This window comes from Lagopus leucura, unplaced genomic scaffold (genome assembly GCF_019238085.1).
Source record: "Lagopus leucura isolate 7727_CA_CO unplaced genomic scaffold, USGS_WTPT01 Super-Scaffold_650, whole genome shotgun sequence".
Classification (NCBI taxonomy): Eukaryota; Metazoa; Chordata; class Aves; order Galliformes; family Phasianidae; genus Lagopus; species Lagopus leucura.
The window spans coordinates 1,722,067-1,742,599 of record NW_024962253.1 but is presented as its reverse complement, the minus strand read 5'-3'; the positions used below and the strand labels follow the sequence as shown (position 1 = coordinate 1,742,599).

Sequence of the window (20,533 nt, the reverse complement as noted above, 5' to 3'; positions counted from 1 at the left end):
TTTTAATGCATCAAAAAGTACACAGCCCTTTGTAAGTCACCATCATTTGTTTCTAATTATTTATATGCTACCTTCTCAACTTACCATTCCTTCTCAGAAGAAATCTTTAGCGTATTCCAGTACTTCAGTTCTTTTAATGCATTCATTTATTACTGTTAAAAACTGCAGCATTTGTTATCAATGTCCACCAGAGGGCATATTGCTCTACATCTGTGCAATAATCCTTTGCAGTGCCTAGCTACTGCTATTACTACCTACTTCGGGTGTTTCCCAGTGGGAAAAAAATCTTTAGTCAAAATTGCTTTTATTCTCCAGAAACTTCAGTCAGTTCTCCACTGCTAGCAATAAGCACAAAATAAGAAGCCCAAGATGACAGCAGTAATAATAGCTGTGCTGGTGTGCCCAAGATTTTGGCAAGTTTAAATATTTCCACTTAGTCTTACTCGTTTATTTTCAGTCCAGCCTTTTACAAACCTCCCTGAGCACATGCAGTGCTCAGCATTAGATACAAGAAGGCTACCAAATGCTTTGCAGCTTGGCCAAGTTAGCACAATACAGCACAGAAGAACCTCTGAACATAGAAAAGCAAACACTGGACTTATCTCCCCTCCTTAGCAGTAATAGCAGCTGACCTACACACATCAGAGAGGAAGTGCCCCTTTCCACTCTTAGCTAATTGCTTCTTGAACAGTGGTTTAAAACAAAGGACTATACAGCTTTCCAAAGAGGTGATGATTTTACAGTCTTGTTATATTCACCTGACCCTGCGAGTACGCTCTCATTTTAACTTCAAGATAGTTTCCTTGAAAAAACAGTTTCACAAGACAAATTACATTTTGGTGCTTTTCAAGGGGATTCCAATTTCCTTCCCAAGCATATACCATTTACTATACACAAAGAAAGCCTTCAACACAACTGAATTTAAGTTTAACTAAACGTATAGTTAAAGGATGTTCATTTCCTATGTTGCAAATGTCTGAAAATTTTTATTTTCTTTTTAGTTGACTGCTGCTGGAATTTTTTTTTTTTTTAAAAAAAGTTCTTCTTCATTCAAAAAGTGTCATAAACTGAATTGCTTTAATAGATGAGATTTCAACAGAATGTCCACATACATATTTTCAGACAAACAAACAGAAGGAAAAGGAAAAATTGGAAAATTAGTCCATGCTTGTTAGTACCATCCATAGGTATAGATGGCAGACAAAAAATTCTTAAGGCAGACTAGTATTGTAATATTTGTCATAGAATGGCTTATGTTGGAAGGGGCCTTAAAGCCCATCAAGTTCCAAACCCCTGCCATGGGCACAGCAGCCAACTATCAACCAGATCAGGCTGCCCAGGTCCCGAGATGGGGCATCCCACATTCTCTGGGTAACTTGTAATAGTGGCTTACCACCCTCTGAGTAAAGAATTCCTAAACAACTAACCTAAATTTCTCCTCTTTTGCTTAAGGCCATTCCTCTTTGTCCTATTGCTACCAGATCATGTAACAAGTCAGTCCCTCTCCAGCTTCTAAGCTCTCCTCAAGTACTGGAAGGCTGCAGTGAGGCTTTACTGGAGCCTCCTCTTCTCCAGGCTGAACAAGCTCCCTCAGCCTGCCTTCACAGGAGAGGTGCTCCCTCCAAGCACCTTCATGGCCCTCCTCTGGACTCCTCCAACAGCTCCTCATCACTCCTGGGCAGGGGACCCAGACCTGGATGCAGTACTCCAGATAGGGCCTTAAAGTAGCAGAGTAGAGAGGGACAATCACTTTCCAGCCCTGCTGGCTTCACTTCTCAAAATGAAACTGTGGAATTAAGCGCAGCAACAGCTCTGCCACAATCATAAAAACAAGACAACAAATAAGATAGATTCCAAGACCTTATAGACTCCCTTTTCAAGATGTTTGCCCTTTCTACACACCTACATAATTTCATAACTCCGTATTTTCTAGAGGAAGTACACTACATAAGGAGAAGATGCTCTCACTTTATAAACCACACATTGAAAGAGGACAACTTGCTGACAAAGCAGACAAATTCCATCAAACGGAAAGTAGGAAGATGGAAAATTATGATCAAGAACAGTTAACCATTGATTTATTCAAACTGCAAAAAAAACTCCAGAGCTAACAAGAGTTCCTGAAGTCTTCTCCAAAACTCTCAACCTATTATGCTTAGTCAAGTCCACATGGAATAAAAGGTAAGTAATTATTTCTGCTAAGATTCAAGTTAGACTGAAATCCAAACCATTCTCTTCAGTAGACAATCCTGGTAAATTGTAATAGTGAGCTACCTACCAATACAAAAATTAAGTGATTAAATCTCTCTAGACATGCATATAACCCTACATGCACCTGGAAGAAAATTATTTATGTTAGTCATGAAAACTCCTTGTGAAAAAACTTGGAGAAACCTTCCTCTTCTATAACAAGTAAAATGTATTTGTTCTGTTCGTTTCAAGCAATTCAGAGTTTATCTTCAAAGTACAAGGTTTCCATGAGGAATTTAAATGACATGAGAAAAAAACAGGTTAAAAAAGAGTAAAAGATTTGAAGCTATTGTATTGTCACAGTTGTAAAAGTACATCTGAATCTCAAATGCAGATTTGGTGTATTACACACTATACATAAAAGAATAATAATAATTTCTAAATAATTTTCACCAGGAAAACTGAATAAAATTTCTCTAAACAGCAACTAATACTAGCAACACAAAATACAAGAAAGTAGATTTTAAAGTGAGGTACGAAGACATCTATGAGGCACGTCGCTTGCAGATGCTTACAGTGAAATGTATTTACATAAAGATTCTGCATAATGGCAGCTATTTGTGAAATTTCTCCACATGTCACTTAACAACATCATTTGCAAAGTGGAAGGACATACCAGCCTTCTAAAAGCAAGTACTGATAAAAAGAAATATAAACTGAGAAGAGACCAGGAGCAGTCCTAAAAAACGAATACTAGCATGTCATAAGATGGAAAGTAGAGCTACTTAAGGACTGAAAGAGCAATGACACTGTCAAACTATCGAGAACAGCATGATCTATCTTCACACTGAACATACATGTGAGGCATACAGCATTTAGTCAGCACACAGATGACAGGCATCTTCACCCAGACACAAAATAATTGTTTAATGCATGTTAATGAAGCAGTGAACCTGAAGCAATCAAAAATTTTAGATACTGCCTGGAAGTACAAAGATACCTCACATTAGTAATTTAGAAACTCACTCCAGGTGACTACCTAGCAAGAAACTTAACAGCACTGAAATGGCTTTCAAATGGCTTTCGTAGTCAATATGCTGTCCAAATCTTGTTAGAAAAACGGCATTGCTCAATAATTTTACAAATATCACGAGAATCGTAGAATCACAAGGCTGACAGCAACCTGCAAGATCATCTAGTCCAACTGCCCTGCCATCACCATTGCTACCACAAGCATTAAACCATATCTCGCAGCTCCTCATCCAGATGCCTACTGAACACTGCCAGGGACAGCAACTCCACCACCGCCATTCCAGTGCCTGACCACTCTCTGAGAGAGAAAGTTCTTCCTTATATTCCTTAGGTTGGATATAACCTAAACCTCCTCTGATACAACTTGCAGCCATTTCCCCAGGTCCTGCTCACTGCCTGGAAGAAGAGGCCAAACCTGTCTTCACCACAACCTTCCTTCAGGAAGTTGTACAGTAGTGCAATGAGGTCTCACCTGAGCCTCCTCTTCTCCACACAATCCCAGCTCCTTCAGCTGCTCCTCGTAAGACTTGTGCTCCAGACCCCTCACCAGTTTCGCTGCCCTTCTCTGGACACGTTCCAAGGCCTCAGTGTCTTTCTTGCAGTGAAGGGCCCAAAACTGAACACAGTAGTTGAGGTGCAGCCTCACCAGTGCTGAGTAGAGGGGGATGATCACCTCCCTGCTCCTGCTGGCCACACTATTTCTAATGCAGGCCAGGATGCCGTTGGCCCTCTTGGCCACTTAGGCACACTGTCAGCTCATGTTCAGCCAAGCATCAACCAACACCCCCAGGTCCCTTTGCTCTTCACAGTCATCCAGCCACTTGTCCCCAAGCCTATAGCACTGCATGTGGTTGTTGCGGCCAAAGTGCAGCACCCAGCACTTGGCCTTGTTGAACCTCATCCCCGCAATCCAGCTTATCCAGATCCCTCTGGACACTACCTCCCAACTTGGTGTCATCTGCAAACTTACTGAGGGTGCACTCAATGCCCTCGTCTAGGTCATCAATAAAGATATTAAACAAGATAGGCCCCTGTACCGACCCCTGAGGGACACCACTTGAAACAGGTCACCAGCTGGACTTCACACCATTAACCACTACCCGTTTGGCATGGCCCTCTAGTCAGTTCCTTACCCAAAGAAGGGTATATCTGTCCAGGCCATGGACAGCCAGTTTCCCCAGAAGAATCCTGTAAGAGACTGTGTCAAAGGCTTTGCTGAAGTCTAGGTAGACTACATCAACAGTCTTTACCTCATCTACCTCGTCTGGTCATCCAGTTGTAGAAGGAGATGAGGTTGGTCAAGCACTGCCTTTTATGAAACCATGCTGGCTGGGCCTGATCCCCTGGACACCACGCACATGCCCTGTGATCTCACCCAAGATGATTTGCTCCATTAATTTCCCTGGTACCCAGGTCAGGCTGACAGGCCTATAGTTCCCCAGATCCTCCTTACGGCCCTTCTTGATCAGAGTCACACCAGCAAGCCTCTAATCCTCTGGGACCTCTCCAGTTAACCAGGAGTGCTGATAGATGGCTAAGAGCAGCTCGGCAATCACCCTGCCAGCTCCCTCAGCACCCAGGGGTGTAGGCCATCCAGTCCCATGGACTTGTGACAGTCCAGACGGAGGAGGAGCTCTCTGACTGTCTCCACCTGAATCACTGGGGGTATATTTGAGTAGCATTCCAGACTTCCAGATCAGGGCATAAAATGCCCAGAGGATAACTGCTATTAAAAGCAGATGCCTTAGTATACAAAATAAACTTCTGAGGAAAACTCCACTGCTCTGAAACTTGCAAACTTTGAACTATGGGAGAAGTGTCTTCTGCAACAGGAGTCGACAAGACAATTCACTGCAGCAATCAAAGATATTATCAACTTACTACATTACTCCTATTACTCTGACACGTTTTAACTTTTACTGTCAGAAATGGAAAGCTATTTTACCTTGTTACATGAGCAGCCACAACTGCTCTGAAAAAAATATTATAGGTGTTGCTTCTAAAAGTTAAAACACGTCCAATGGAACTAGTCTATCTACTCAGACTGAAATACTACCAGTGTGTTTGGCAAGTAACATATAGATTAGGTGCTACTCAAATCTGCTCCCTCCCTCTACACATCTATTTTACATTCATTTTACATAGCACTGGTTGCATACCACTTGCACAAATGAGCACACTCAGCTTTTGTTCTCTTTTAGATAGCAAGCCACCCAAGTGGAAAAGTAATTTTGCCAGCAGGTCACAGCGCAAGTGGGCAAAAAATTCAAGTCTGCAAGAACAATAGCTCTCTAAAACCATTCAGAAGTTTTCAGTCTAAAGATTTTCTGACATCTTTCCACTACACACACTCAGCACAGCATGAAAAATTTGCCTCTACTGACCTGATGTACTGTCAGATCTCCTGTGCTTCTAGCAGGATCCATGGAAACAGAAGAAACAGCTATAGGCACTTTCAGCTCAGTTTCACCTTTATGACATTTTGGCAAATATCTTGTTCTTAAATTCCCTTTTGTAGACAACCCTGTAGATGAAAGACAAACAAAACACACAGATCATGAAGTCAAAAGGGACCCTTCTTTAGCAGCGAATAACGAAAATTTCAGTATTTCTTCGCAGTTTCCCTAAGAGTCTTACTCCATACAAAATTTTGCAATGATGAGTACATTAGCAGAAAAAAAGGAAGTGCATGGTACTGAACAGCACCCAGTCACACGGATATGGAAGTAAATTCTGAAACATGCTCTTTTTCTTCTGAGATTCAACACAAAAATTTACGTTTAAGATGCAAAAGCATAAAACCAACTGATGCTTTGACATTCAAAGACGAACAGGAACCAAAGGGAAGTTGGACTGTTAAAATTTCTGTGATAAAATACACATTTTTTCTGTTATTCAGCCTGCCTACTAATTGCTCAGACTAACTCTTCCTCTCAGGATCACACACATGAGTGAAGTAACACTGCAGTGCACACCCTAGAGATCCTGCCATACATGGAACTAGTCTACTCCTACTGATGGTTACAACAATATAGCAGTGAATATCCTCACAGTGCAATTATAAAGTGCCAACACCAACCCTGAAACCTTCTACAACCATATGAAAACCGGCAGCCTGAAAGATCGAGTTTTGATTGTTCAGAAGTGCAAAAAATTTTGAACAAAAAATACGGAATTTGCACTAGCAAATTGCTCACTTTTCCTTGGGCAATGAACTTGAGAAGTGAGACAACAGTTCAAGTTAAAGAACAAAATTAACAAGCTTTAACATCTCCTTGCTTGGACACGAGGAAAACAATGTTTCTGACATTCTTCTCACAAACACCAGAGAGGAAGAGTATTACACAAAGTCATCATTTCCAGCATTCTGGATTGGTGCTTTTTTTCATAGGACACATTGTATAACATCACCTGGCCTGAGCTATGCTATTTAAAAAATACAGAGGCTGCTTCAAAAGTAATGCATCCTATTTAATTCCATGGAAACTGCAACAGATACAGAATCACAGAATCGTAGGGGTTGGAAGGGACCTCCAGAGATTCCAACCCCCTGCCAAAGCAGGTTCCCTACACCAGGTCACACAGTTAGGTGTCCAGGCAGGTCTTGAACATCTCCAGAGAAGGAGACTCCACCACCTCCCTGGGCAGCCTGTTCCAGTGCTCCGTCACCTCACTGTAAAGAAGTTCTTGCACACATTTGTGCGGAACTTCCTATGCTGCATTTCTGGCCATTCCCCCTCATCCTCTCTCCACACACTGCTGAAAAGAGTCTGGCCTTGCCATTCTGCCCCCCACACCTTAGATATTTATAGACCTGGATCAGGTCTCCTCTCAGTCTCCTTTTCTCAAGGCTGAACAGACCCAGTTCACTCAGCCTTTCCTCATAGCAGAGATGCTCCAGGCCCTTCACCATCTTCCTGGCCCTCCGCTGGACTCTTTCCAAGAGATCCCTGTCTTTTTTGTACTGGGGAGCCCAGAACTGGACGCAGTACTCCAGATGAGGTCTTACCAGGGCAGAGTAGAGGGGGAGGATCACCTCCCTTGACCTGCTGGCCATGCTCTTTTTAATGCACCCCAGGATGCCATTGGCCTTTTTGGTCACAAGGGCACACTGCTGGCTCATGGCCAACCTGTCATCCACCAGGACACACAGGTCCCTCTCTGCAGAGCTCCTCTCCAGCAGCTCATCCCTCAACCTGTACTGGTGCATGCAATTATTCCTCCCTAGATGCAAGACTCTACACTTGCTTTTGTTGAACCTCATCTGGTTTCTTACTGCCCAGCTCTCCAGCCTGTTCAGGTCTCGCTGAATGGCAGCACGGCCTTCAGGCATGTCAGCCAATCCTCCCAACTTCGTATCATCAGCAAACTTGCTGAGGCTGGCCACTATCCCCTCATCAAGGTCACTGATGCAGATGTTGAACGAGACCAGACCCAGCACCCACCCCTGAGGAACACCGCTACAGGTCTGCAACCGGACTCTGCATCGCCAACTGACGTCATCTATGTGAACTTGTGCAAAGCATTTGGCACTGTTCTGCATGACTTTCTGGTCATCAAATTGGAGAAATATGGATTTGATGGATGGACCACTGGCTAGATAAGAAATTGGCTGGATGGTCGCACTCAGAGTTACAGTCAATGGCATAATGTCCAGGTGGAGACTGATGACAAGTGGCACTCCTCAGGGACTAGTGCTAGGACTATTTAACATCTTTGTAAGTGACATGGACAGTGGGATTGAGTGCACCCTCAGCAGGTTTGCAGACAACACCAATCTTAGAGGTGCAGTTGACACACTATAGGGAAAGAGTGCCATCCAAAGGGACCTGGGCAGGCTGGAGATGTGGGCCCATGCCAACCTCATGAAGTTCAACAGGGCCAAGTGCAACATCCTGCATCTGGGTTGGAGCAGTCTCAAGCACATATACACGTTGGGCATGGAATGGCTTGAGAGCAGCCCTGAGGAGAAGGATTTGGGGGTGTCGACTAATGAAAGACTCAACATAAGCTGGCAACATGCAGTTGCAGCTCAGAGGGCCAACCATATGCTGGGTTGCATCAAGAGAAGCAGACCAGCAGGTCAAGGGAGATGATTCTGCCCCTCTGCTCTGCTCTCATGAGACCCCACCTGGAGTACTGCATGCAGATCTGCAGCCCCTAACACAAGAAAGACACAGAGCTGCGGCTCTTCAGCCTGGAGAAGGCTCCAAGGAGACGTTGTAGCCTTCCAAGAACTAAAGGGGCCCACATGAAAGCCAGGGAGGCTTTATAAGGACATGTAGCAATAGGATGAGGGATACAGTTTTTAAGTGGAAGAGGGTTGATTAAGGCTACATACGACGAAGAAGCTCTTTACTGTGAAGGTGGTGAGCCTCTGGAACGGGTAGCCCAGAAAGGTTATGGATGCCCCATTCCTGGAAGCATTCAAGGCCAGGCTGGATGGGGCTTTGAGCAACCTGGTCTAGCAGGAGGTGCCGCTGCAGGAGTTTGAAGCTAAAGTTCCCTTCCAATGCAAATCATTCTGTGATTCTACAATTCTCTTCAAAATTTAAAAGATCTGAGAATCTTCAACATCCCTTGGAGACTACATTCAAAATTCAGCCTACCTTATAGAATGAAAACTCTATGATGTACTTGCAATAGAAAAAACTGCCCTGAAGCTGTTTATTTTATACCACGTGCTTATCTAAGCAGAAGAGCACCTCTGCTATAATCCTGTATGTCTCATTACAAGTTAAATTACTTGTGATGATTCTGTGCCTTACACACTTACGTACACAAACCACATACCTGGAAAAACACTGCAAAGTTTAGCATTCACAGGAAAAAAAACTTTGTTTACAGCTACTATAAGGTCATACCTGAAACATATACCATTGGCTGTTCTTCATCAGATACTGCATGTAGCTTTGTTAAAGGTAATAAATACAAAAGATAACCAACTGTAACAAGTATTTTGCCTTTAATTTTAAAAGGTGGTTTGTAAGAAAGCAAATCTGGGAAACTTTGAGAGCATCAGAAGGAAGAAAAACTCAATTAGGAAGGAAAAAATAAAAAAGAACACACACTGATTGCTAAAAGAAAAAACACTACTTCTCCTTCACTGTGTCTTTACTTTAGATAGTAAAGTTTATCTCTCAGGTCACCTTCAAGAAACATCCCAGGGAGCAGTCCCAGTTATGGGAGCCATTACTAAGACAATGAAGTGATAATATATTTAAATCAGAGCTGGTTTTCATCATATAACTAATCCCTTGATATGTAGGGAAGACAAACTTCCAGAATAATCCATGTTTGTGCAGCAGTGCAATTCTGTATTTTGTACAGCATGTTCTGAGAAACGTAAATGAGGATAAACGACAAAAACTTTCCAGGGAAGTTGGTGATTCTCATCTGACCATCACATGGCAAATACCAGCTGAAAGCCTGAGGGCCTGTTCTCTTTAACAAGATGAAGAGTTGCTCTGAAACCATTTCTAAAAGTAAGCCATCTAAATTTAGAGTGTTAACTATTAAATTACTTGACTGCAAAAAAACACTCAAAAACTCACACAGGATCTGTCACCATATATTTGGATTATGTTAGCAATCTCTGAACCTGCAACCTTGCCTCCTAGAAACCACTACAAATACAACTCAACACGATTCAGGGAAGGGTGTAAACTACAGAACTTTCCTTAAAACAACAGCTGCATTTACCTGAAAGTCCAGGTTTTTATTCCTACATAAATTACAAACATTACAATGAAGTAAAAAACAAAAGCTGAGGCTACACAGTTCTCCTCCACTAACATTTTGTTTTTTACTGTTTTTCTTTCCTCAGCTGTAAAAGTTTGGTCAGTTAACTCAATGTCTTAGTTTCTGTATTGTTTACTGGTAAGTTTAGGTTTTGTACAGTTGTCTTTGCACAATCAAATCAAATTGTGAAAATACTTCAGCTAACCTATACCAACTATCACTTAAAAACTTATTAAGCTGTCATGTGACATAGAAAACTCCATTAGAAAACAGAAGCTTTCATTTCTGGATAGGAATTTCAGATTCAATTAGTCCTCACTGTCCATTACACAATGGATAGTTGGCACACTGGAAAGGCTTAGTCACATACTTCACTGTAATCTTTTTGATCCACATTATCACTTATGAATAATTATCTCTCATCATCTTAGGCCAGTTTGAGACCAACTTCATCTCATACTGGCGCCAATAGTTTCTCTACAAGCACTGAAAGCACTTCTGTTCTCACCCATAAGCTGCAGCCTGCTCTCTCTGTCAGAGTACAAAGTGGGGTCATGCCATGAACCAGGTGAAAAAGCTGAATCAACTCTAAAAGTAAAGCACCACGTTTCCTCTTTCAAAAATCACTAATGCAGATCAAGACTGGGTAACAGCCACATCCAAACAGCTGTGTCAGCAAAGCTATGACAGCAGTCTGCAGGATACCAACGAGATCTTCAACTCATACTGCTACTAGAAACAACAAACTTCAGCACTGGCAATTTATTTCTCAGCTGACATATGGTTAATCTGTGTCAACAACACATGTCTGCAGAAAAAAAACAGATTAGCCTACAGAAACTGGGCTTTTTAAGTTTGCCACCCATATTGGCACTGTTGTAGATAAATACCTAATAGAGGGATGAAAAAAATTAGAAGTTGATGCTGTTTCTCCCCCAAGCTATCAGAACCATTCTCCCACAAAGGTTTGCTACCTAGTATATTAGATTAAGCTGAAGTCAGACCAGTTTTCCTTAATTAGTGGGACTGAAAACTGCCATAAACAGGCCCACGATCCCTGTCTCAGAGTGAAAGACTGGGGACATTATGAGCATCAGCCATTTGAAATTAATTCACTGCCATATGCTCTCAAGATTCCAAATGGGTTGACTGTGAATGTTATAACCCTGCTGGCATTATAGCTAATGTTCAAGGCAACAGTAGTTGCCCTACAGCAAACTAGAGACGCACAGCAGTGCAGTATATTGGAGTCTGCCTCGCTATGCAGCATCTATTTGGCAATTACAGAGAAAAGTTCAATTTTCCTTGGTTAGTAAGTCAATATTACCAAATCTCCCAAGACCCAAACCCCTCTTCTTTAAAAGCATCTACTATACTATTTATTCTTGGGATTGACCTATTTCAGTGTACTTAACCTTTTCTAAAACTGGAAGCAACACTATTCACTTGCAAAAACACATATAACAGAAGATTCCTTGGAATATCTTGATGCATGAGAGCAATGCTATTGTGTGCTCTGAAGACCGTATACGGTCATAGGAGATAACCTGTCACCCAATAATCAATTGTTAAAAATACACAAATACAGCAATTGTAACTGTGTCAACTTTTTCACAGCTAAACTGGGTAGTGACACTGCAGCAACAGATCTGATATGAAAGAGAAAGTTGCCCTATATAAATTTTTTTAAGCACAAATTAGAAATCTTCCAAGATTTATAACAAAGTGCCCCCTACACAGCCCTTTGGATGGCTGGCCCATTCCACTCGTGCATTGTTTTGGAGTGTTTGGGCAATCAAACATAAATACAAGAGCACTCACGCATACCTTTCTTTTGAATCACTTTTGGCTGAGGCTGAAATCTCAACCTCAGCACCAGCAACTGCAATGCCTCAAGTCCCTCTGACCTACAGCTAAATATCAGCACATAAATTTCATAGAATCATATCACAGAACCATGGAATGGCATGGGTTGAAAAGGACCACAATGATCATCTAGTTTCAATCCCCCTGCTATGTGAAGGATCACCAACCACCAGACCAGGCTGCCCAGAGCCACATCCAGCCTGGCTCTGAATGCAGGCCAGACCTCCTGTCATGTCGCATTAGTTCTCCACACCTTCAACCCACAGGTCTTCTAAGTCAGCCAAGCCTCTCACTCAGCTTTATGAGTCGAAACACCAATGCCAGCTCTCTAGCATGTCTGAGCCACGTAAGCCTACCTCGCTAGCCAGTCCTTCTCGTGCTGCACCCCAACAGCACAACGGCTGTGTGCTCCACCTGCACGCCCAGCACTGCAGTTGCACACCTCCTGCAGACCCACCTCGGCCTGGCGCTCACCTCTCACACACGGAGCTCCCGGGTGCCCACAGGCTCACCCTAATAGCCTAGCTCCCACTCCAGTCACAAAAGACGTACTTTCCACACCTTTTTCGTGCCGCCTGAACCTTCAGCTCAGCGTCTCCTTGCCGAATTCCCTTCCACACCTCCGTGTCCCCTCATTCCCTCCTTGCTACCCCGTAAGGTGTCGACGGACCCAGCGGTCCCAGCCCGCAGGACGGGCTCCGGATCCCTCCCTACACACCGCGATCCCCCGTACCTCCTTTGAGAGGATCGCAGTCCCTCGGACCCCGTCCCCCATCCGAGGCTGCAACCCCTGCCTCAGTTTCCCCACTCCGCTGCCCCCTCCCCCCCACGGCTGCCTCTCGCCCTCCCTCCCACCCCTCTCCCTCCCCTTCCCACAGCCCCCTGGCGCCAGCGCCCGCCTCCAGGCCGTGAAAGGATACTGTCCCGGCTCCAATACACATCCCCGCCCGGCTCGGGGGCCACCTCCGCCATCTTGAAACAACCGCCACTCCCAGAGTGCCCCCCGCCGCCCCCCCAGTGCTTGGCGCCTATTGGCTGCCCGCACCGCCTTCTCCATGCAGCCGGCCGGAAGAGCGAGGCATTGTGGGAGTGGTAGTCCACCGGGCGTTAATTACCGCTGCCGCTGCGGGCTGACCGCGCGGGAAGGACTACAGCTCCCAGCGCACCCCGCGGCCTAGCGTTGCTACGGGCTGGGAGAAGGACAAACGCGCGCGTTTCCCCACTCACACACCCACACGCGCATCGGTCTCGCCGGTGTGAGGGGCGCCGGGCAGCGCCCTGCCGAGATGGAGGAGAAGCCCTCCGCCGGCATCAGGCCCCACCTGGACAAGCTCACCCTGGGGGTGACGCGTATTTTGGGTGAGCGCTCGGCGGGTGCGGGGCGTGGCCGGGTGGGCGCCGGGAAGAGGATCCTCAGTGGTGGGTGGTGGGCAGTGGGAAAGTCGGGCTGCAAGGAAGAGCACACGTAAGCTTCTCGTCAGCCCTCAGGTGGGCTCTGGGCTCGTGGCTGGTGGAGGCTCCAGCGATCAGCGTGGTGAATTCGGGCTCCTCCGGCCTTTTGTCTGGTGTGGAGCTGTGGTTGGAAAAATAGGCATCTGTCCCAAGCCTTGCATACGGGAGCGTTACAAGCAGCAATTTGCGGAGTGTTTTCTTAGGGATTTTAAAGCCCACAGTTGCTGATGTCATTATTTAATCCATATTCTTCACTGCAGGACAGAGAGAAAGGCCTCACTGCTGCCTTCCACTACTTGAGGGGGTCTTACAAACAGGAAGGGGTTCGAATTCTTGAACAATCTGTTCAATAGGGCAAGAGGGAATGGATTTAAACTAAGGGAGAGGAGATGTAAGTTAGATGTCAGGAAGAAATAATTTACTCAAAGGGTGCTGAGGCCCTTCCACAGTCCTTGGAAGCACTCATGGCTGGGATGATGGGGTCCTGGGCTGCCTGATCTGGTTAGGAGCAACAGCCCATAGCTTGGGGTTGGAACTGCGTGAACTTAAGGTCCCTTCCAAACTATGCCTTTCTGTGATCAGGTACCTGAAGTTTATCACTAATCACAAAAGTTCTTGGGTTGCCTCTTAGACAAATGAGATTAAAAGATCAGGGCAAAATTTCTGTCACAGCCATCAGTGAGGATAGTGTTTTGAGCCCAGATTCTGTGCAGTTTTTTTTTTTTTTTTTTCTGAAAACTTCTGATTGGGCTTCTTACCAACAGTGCTTGGAGTGCATACAAAGAGGGCTGGAAATAGGGAAGGAGAAGTAACTGTCCCCCTCTACTCTCCTCTCATGAGGCCTCATCTGGAGTACTGTGTCCAGGCCTGGGGCCCCAAGCACAAGAAGAATGTGGAGCTGTTGGAGTGGGTCCAGAGGAGGCAATGAAGATGATCAGAGAACTGAAGCACCTCTTCTGCAAAGGGAGGAAGGGAGGGAGCTTGGCTTGTTAAGTCTGGAGAAGTCTCCAAGGAGACCTCATCACAGTCTTCCAGTGCTTAAAGGGGTCATATAAACAGGAGGGGGAACAACTTTTTGCCCAATGTCTTAGTGATAGGATAATGAATGGCTTTAAGCTAAAAGAAAGGAGATTTGCGTTAGATATTAGGGAGAAATCATTACTCAGAGAGTGGTGAGGTCCTCACACAGCCTGCCCAGGGAAGATGTGGGTGCTCCATCCCTGGAGGTGCTCAAGGTGGGGATGGATGGAGGCCCGGGCAGCCTGAGCTGGTGGAGGGCAACTGTGCCCACAGCAGAAGGTTTGGAACTGGTTAGTCTTTAAAGTCTTTTCCAACTTAAGCCATTCTGTGATTTTCAAGATCTGTTTTCTTTTGTTGTTTGGGGTTTTTTTTAATTTTGTTTTCCAAGTATGAGTTCATAATTTCCCCATCACTTTACTCCAAGAGCATTAAAAGGTAGAACAACCGACGATCAACATCATGGAAAATGCATCCGTTAGCAGATCTTTTCATAAAATTACTAGCCTTTCCTACATTGTGTATTGTACAAGATGGCAGTGCAAACCCTAGTCTGTTGCTGGAATGTTTTCTTTTTTCTATTTTTTGTTTTGTTTTGTTTTCATAGTCTGTCCATTTCTTCTGGAAACTTCACACATTTTGTGCTGAGTGAAGTAGTGTGATGCATGAGATCTACATCACCATACTAATTGGTGAATGGAGTGGTGAATGGAGTTAAATCCAGCTGGCGACCGGTCGTGAGTGGTGTTCCCCAGGGCTCGGTGCTGGGGCCTGTCCTCTTCAATATCTTTATTGATGACCTGGATGAGGGCATCGAGTGCACCCTCAGTAAATTTGCAGATGACACCAAGTTGGCTGGAAGTGTGAATCTGCCTGGGGGTAGCGAGGCCCTACAGAGGGATCTGGACAGACTGGAGAGCTGGGCTGAAGCCACTGGGATGAATTTCAACAAGGCCAAGTGCCGGGTCCTGCACTTTGGCTACAACAACCCCAGGCAGCGCTACAGGCTTGGGGTGGTGTGGCTGGAGGACTGCGTAGAGGAAATGGACCTGGGGGTATTGATTGGTGCTGGGCTGAACAGGAGCATGCAGTGTGCCCATGTGGCCAAGAAGGCCAATGGCATCCTGGCTTGCATCAGGAACAGCGTTGCAAGCAGGAGCAGAGAGGTGATTGTTCCCCTATATTCAGCACTCGTGAGGCCGCACCTCGAGTACTGTGTCCAGTTTTGGGCCCCTCACTGCAAGAAAGACATTGAGGCCCTTGGAACGTGTTCAAAGGAGGGCAACAAAGCTGGTGAGGGGTCTGGAACACAGGGCTTATGAGGAGAGGCTGAAGGAGCTGGGAATGTTCAGCCTGGAGAAGAGGAGGCTCAGGGGAGACCTCATTGCTCTCTATAACTTCCTGAAGGGAGGTTGTAGTGAGCTGGGGGTCGGCCTCTTCTCTCGTGTCATTAGTGATAGGACCAGGGGGAATGGTTTCAAGCTACGGCAGGGGAGATTCAGGCTGGACATGAGGAAGTATTACTTTTCAGAAAGGGTGGTCAGGCACTGGAATGGACTGCCCAGGGAGGTGGTGGAATCACCGACCCTGGGGGTGTTCAAGGAAAGACTGGGTGTTGTGTTGAGGGACATGGTTTAGTAGGAGCTATTGGGAATAGGTGAACGGTTGGACTGGGTGATCTTTTAGGTCTTTTCCAACCTTGGTGATTCTATGATTCTAATTCAGATTACCCAAACTGAAAATTTGGGGAAACCATTACGTATCTTTTCAGAGTTTGTTTCTTTCAAAGAACGAAAGCTATCTGATTAAGAAATAGGTCTTAGTAGGCTACAGACCTAGAAGTTACCTTATTTTAAATCTAATGTGTCACATGAATCTCATGGATGCCTTTCTGCCTGGTATGACATAAAAACGGTGGTCACTTTTAAAAACTCTTCAGTTTTTTAAATATTTTTTTAGCAAATAAGCATGATTGTGTAATGAAACTCAACACATGCCTTTCAAATGACAAAATTTTGGATGTCTACTAATTAGGAGCTTGAGGCCCAATTTTCTAATACCTTTATGAAGATGCTCATGGTACCATTTCAGAAACCAAATTCTGTAGATAAATTCTACATAGGGAGTTTTTGCTTGTTTGTTTGTCAAACTCCTGTTCTTTGTGGAAGTCTCTGGAAAGTTTGACGTTTGTCAGGAGAATTATGGAGGCTATAGTTTTAGGGGGAGAAGCATCCTGTTCCCTCTCCAGTACGACTCAGTTTGCTGAACTTCTGTAACTAATGGCAATCAGCCTTTCTGGAATTTGCCCACTAAATCTGAGTAGCTGGTATTAACTGTTCAGGACTGTCCAGAGCTCGGCTATGCTTCAGCCTTTACCTCTTTATTCACTAAAATGTAACAATGTGGACAGTTCCACAAAGATCCTGAATGTTTATCCAACTTCCAGGAAGTATTAGCAGTAATTTAAGGACTGACAGTACCGTGATTTCCTGCTGCAGCTTTGTCCTTCAACCATTATTATGGTCAAGTCTTTCAGATTAATACTGCAAACCATTTTTGGAAGCTTCCACATGGAATTTCCAGAAAACAGGACACATTTTACTGTGATCTGCATTCAAAGGAGTTAATTGGGAAGAGTGCTTTCAACTAGTTAAGCTTTATCCTGTATCTTTTCTCTAACCTAATTGGTCTTCTGATTATTTTTTTTTTCCATCTGGAAGAAAAAGCTACCCATGGCAGACTTATCCTTTTTTTCCTCCTTAATATTTAGTGGAGCTCCCATCTATACTTAAACAGATCTGTTAAATGTGGTATTCAGTTTGCCCACAGGGTATTTTTAACATAACATTCAGGATTTTAAGATGGAGTTTCTTTTTCTTTTGATCTTGGATTTGGTTTAGACCTCTTTAGAAGTTGCAGTTCACTTATTCTTAGACATCTTCCTATGACTGATAGGATATTAAATTTTCCATCATCCCAGCTGAGCCTTTGTGTATGATGAATTAAATATCCCTGCTGTTTTCTTTGATCATAGAAATAACAATTACTCTGTTATTATAATCTCTTAGCATGTTTTAAGACTTGCATAGCTTAGGAGGAAAAGACCGGTTAGATCATCGATTCCCCACACTTCTTTAGACAGAGAATATGTACAAAAGGCTTTTGAGCAAGAGGCAGATCCCCCAAGCAGGCACCCAATGATTGAAGTAAAACTTGGCAAAGCATCAGAGAGTCTTTGTATCTTGGGGCATTGGCTAGAAGGATTACTTAGGTGACTTACTATTTTTATTTTTACTTGGAGTTTGGTTTTCTGATGCTATATTTTATCTTTTAAGTTCTCTATCCCATTTAAAAAGAAAAAGGAAATTAAAACAAAGTTCAGGCTTCCTTAATCTGAGTGTTACTCTTCTGCTAGCAGAGCAGACAAGGGCAACACCACTGTAAGAATTAAAAGCCTAGCTCTGGAGATAAAAACCAAACTAAAGCTTTCTGGTGTCTGTCTTTCCTGTCTACTGCACTGTGTATATTTTATCAGAAAGCAATTACAATATGTGTGACTGCTCTGGTAGCCAATACTTTCACAGCAGAGCCAGTCTTGAAAGCTCTGCATAGTGATCATTTCTGCTCTACAGCCATGTGTGCTGGGCTTGCAATTCCCACAGCAAGAAGTAAGTAGTATTTTTGGATTAGATCCAAAGTGAATGAAGTCAGTGGGAACTATTTTGGTTGGCTGTAGATGAAGTAAAACATTATAAAATAATAAGTGCAAGGGAGACTGTTCTACTGTCATACACCTGCAAGGATAGCACCATCTAGATTAGTATCTTGCATTTATGTAGCATTCTTTTTCATAAAATATTCAGATGATTTTTATAAATGATGAGCTCAATGTTTATAATAGATGTGCATGTGTCCAGCTGGGATTGCAGAGAACTGATGTTTGCCCATACAGGTCCCTTCGGCAGGACCAGATTCTGATCCCTAAACTCAGAACGGAAATGCGCCTGTCTTTGTGGATTATGGTTGTTAAAAATTCATAGTAACACTGCATGACATCTTATGTCAAGCTGAGCATATCATACCCAGCTGAAACCACAGGGCATGCTTACAAACAGAGATTCTTCTTTACTTTGAGTTTGCTCAGTTGCCATGGTTGATTTTTCAATAAAGTATCTGCAAATGACCAGACTCTGAATGCAGAATGTCCTTGTGTACATGCACATATGCAGATGCACACTTGTTTTATTTCTTAATGCATATATGTATATGTAATCACAGAATCACAGAATTGTAGGGGTTGGAAGGGACCTCCAGAGGTCATCGAGTCCAACCCCCCTGCCAAAGCAGGTTCCCTACAGCAGGTCGCACAGGTAATGTGTGTGCATAAGGTATTATGTGTATCTCAGCCATCGAGGGGTGGCATCTTGTGCAGCACTAGGCATTCTTGTGTCAAGACACACATTACAGGAAAGAGAAAGTGACTGCTCAGTCACAAGCACGATGTCTCCAGTTATTAATGCCATTTTCTGAGTTGTCATTCAGGTTAATTTGCAAAATTATATGCCTAACAAAGCTTGGTCTCACCTATGCCAGCAGTAAACATGCTCCTCTTTTCTGTTTAGAGACTTCACCAGGTGTTTCTGATGTGACATTAGTGGAAAAGAAGCCAGCTGATCGCCATGCAATTATTTCATGGGAGCAAGTGAGTATTTTTGTGATAATTCTGCAATGAGCTTAGTCTGAACATACAGCAGTCCATGGAGAATGTCTAATGCAATGGCTATCTTGTGTTTGTGATGCCACCTGTTAGCAAGTTTGATGCAAGTTGTTGGTTCTTGTTTGTTTGTTTTGTTTTTGGTCTTTTTTTAATCAGTTGTTACTCTGCTTTTAGGCTGCCATATGCACCTGATCTGTTAGGGAAATATCACTAGCTTAGAGATGTTCAGAACAACTCCTCGAAGAAGGAGAAGTATTAGTGACTCAGTGGAAACCAGACATTGTCTGACTCAGGATTGAAGTCATTCTCCAACACACTTCTGGGCAAGATTAGGCTCTTTTTACTTATGGGCTTTAAAGGTGAAAGCCTGAAGCTGGAAATTACCTATGAGCCACCAATCCATTCCAATTATCCATTCCGCTTTTCAGCTAATCACTTCCATTTCTCATAACCCTCGCTTTCTCTTTGGCTACACACCCAATCTTTTCCTTGGAGTATGTCCCAGTATCTGTTCAAGAAGACTGTAGTCCACGTGCTAACTCATCACCCCAATAGCTGACTTCACTGTACCAGGCTGTCCGTTCATGAACGCTCATGGGACTTTGGTGGACAGAGGTGACATTTAAGTCTCTTTTTTGAGCGTACGTGCATTTATCAGTCCCATGACCATGTGAGAGTAACTGTTTTCTAGTTATTTCTCATGTGCTGGGAAGGGACGGTTGTACCTCTTCCACCTTTGGCACATAGTTCACAAGAATCACAAGAATCACAAGGTTGGAAACGACCTATAAGATCATCCAGTCCAACCATCTCCTCATCACCATTGCCACCACTAGTACTAAACCATATCACGCAGCACGTCATCCAGACCCGTCTTGAACACTGCCAGGGACGGCGACTCCACCACCTCCCTGGGCAGGCCATTCCAGTGCCTGACTACTCTCTAAGAGAAGAAGTTCTTCCTTATGTCCAACCTGAACCTCCTCTGATATAACTTGCGGCCATTAGTTGAGGATGGAGCTGGGAGAATAATCTGCCATTGAACTCTGACTATGCCTGAATACACATGATCACAGAAGCTGCACTTGTTTCCACTACCTAAAATAACTTCCCCTTTAATATCATGCTATGCACAGTTTTTTTCTAAAATGTTGTGCTAGGTCTAGTAATATCCCATCCTGACTGGTGTCACTTATTTGTAATTTACCTGTGTTAGTATCTAAAACATGTACAGTGGCCAATAACTGTGGTCAGGCAGAAATGTATGGTTTTTCAGCTTCGTGTGAACTGATTCCTGATTTTGTTTAGCTGTTGTTCAGGTGTTGGAATAACTGGGCTGGAAAATCAGAAGCACCCTGGCTGTGAGCCAGCTCAGATCCGGGAGTTCACTCCTTTTTCTGTAGAGTGGAGATGGCTGACCCTGCAGAGCATGTTGTTGTTCTCATTTCCAGGTGGTCTTATCCTCAAAATCCATTTAGTTTTGTTCCAAATTTGAACTATCCTTGTAAAACCAAACTT

The 20,533-nt window shown here is 44.0% G+C and overlaps 2 protein-coding genes across 4 annotated transcripts in view; one reads left to right on the top strand and one right to left on the bottom strand.

The window, feature by feature from the left end:
- The window catches only part of KIAA1328 (KIAA1328 ortholog), a 182,112-nt gene extending 169,286 nt beyond the window's left edge, over positions 1 to 12,826 (bottom strand). For 2 of the 3 annotated variants that reach the window (XM_042862348.1, XM_042862350.1), the window contains exons 1-3: positions 12,750 to 12,819; positions 9,087 to 9,122; positions 5,607 to 5,746 (exon numbers count right to left, since the gene is read on the bottom strand). In XM_042862348.1, coding sequence (XP_042718282.1) covers positions 5,607 to 5,746; positions 9,087 to 9,122; positions 12,750 to 12,801 — 228 coding nt within the window. In that variant the 5' untranslated portion in view covers positions 12,802 to 12,819. Of the gene's footprint in view, positions 1 to 5,606; positions 5,747 to 9,086; positions 9,127 to 12,749 lie in introns of all 3 variants that reach the window. The other variant, XM_042862349.1, reaches the window with a different exon arrangement.
- Positions 12,827 to 13,031: 205 nt separating this feature from the next.
- Positions 13,032 to 20,533, top strand: part of TPGS2 (tubulin polyglutamylase complex subunit 2) — a 25,554-nt gene continuing 18,052 nt past the window's right edge. Inside the window, exons 1-2 of the mRNA XM_042862383.1 lie at positions 13,032 to 13,188; positions 18,921 to 19,000. Coding sequence (XP_042718317.1) covers positions 13,116 to 13,188; positions 18,921 to 19,000 — 153 coding nt within the window. The 5' untranslated portion in view covers positions 13,032 to 13,115. The remainder of the gene's footprint in view (positions 13,189 to 18,920; positions 19,001 to 20,533) is intronic.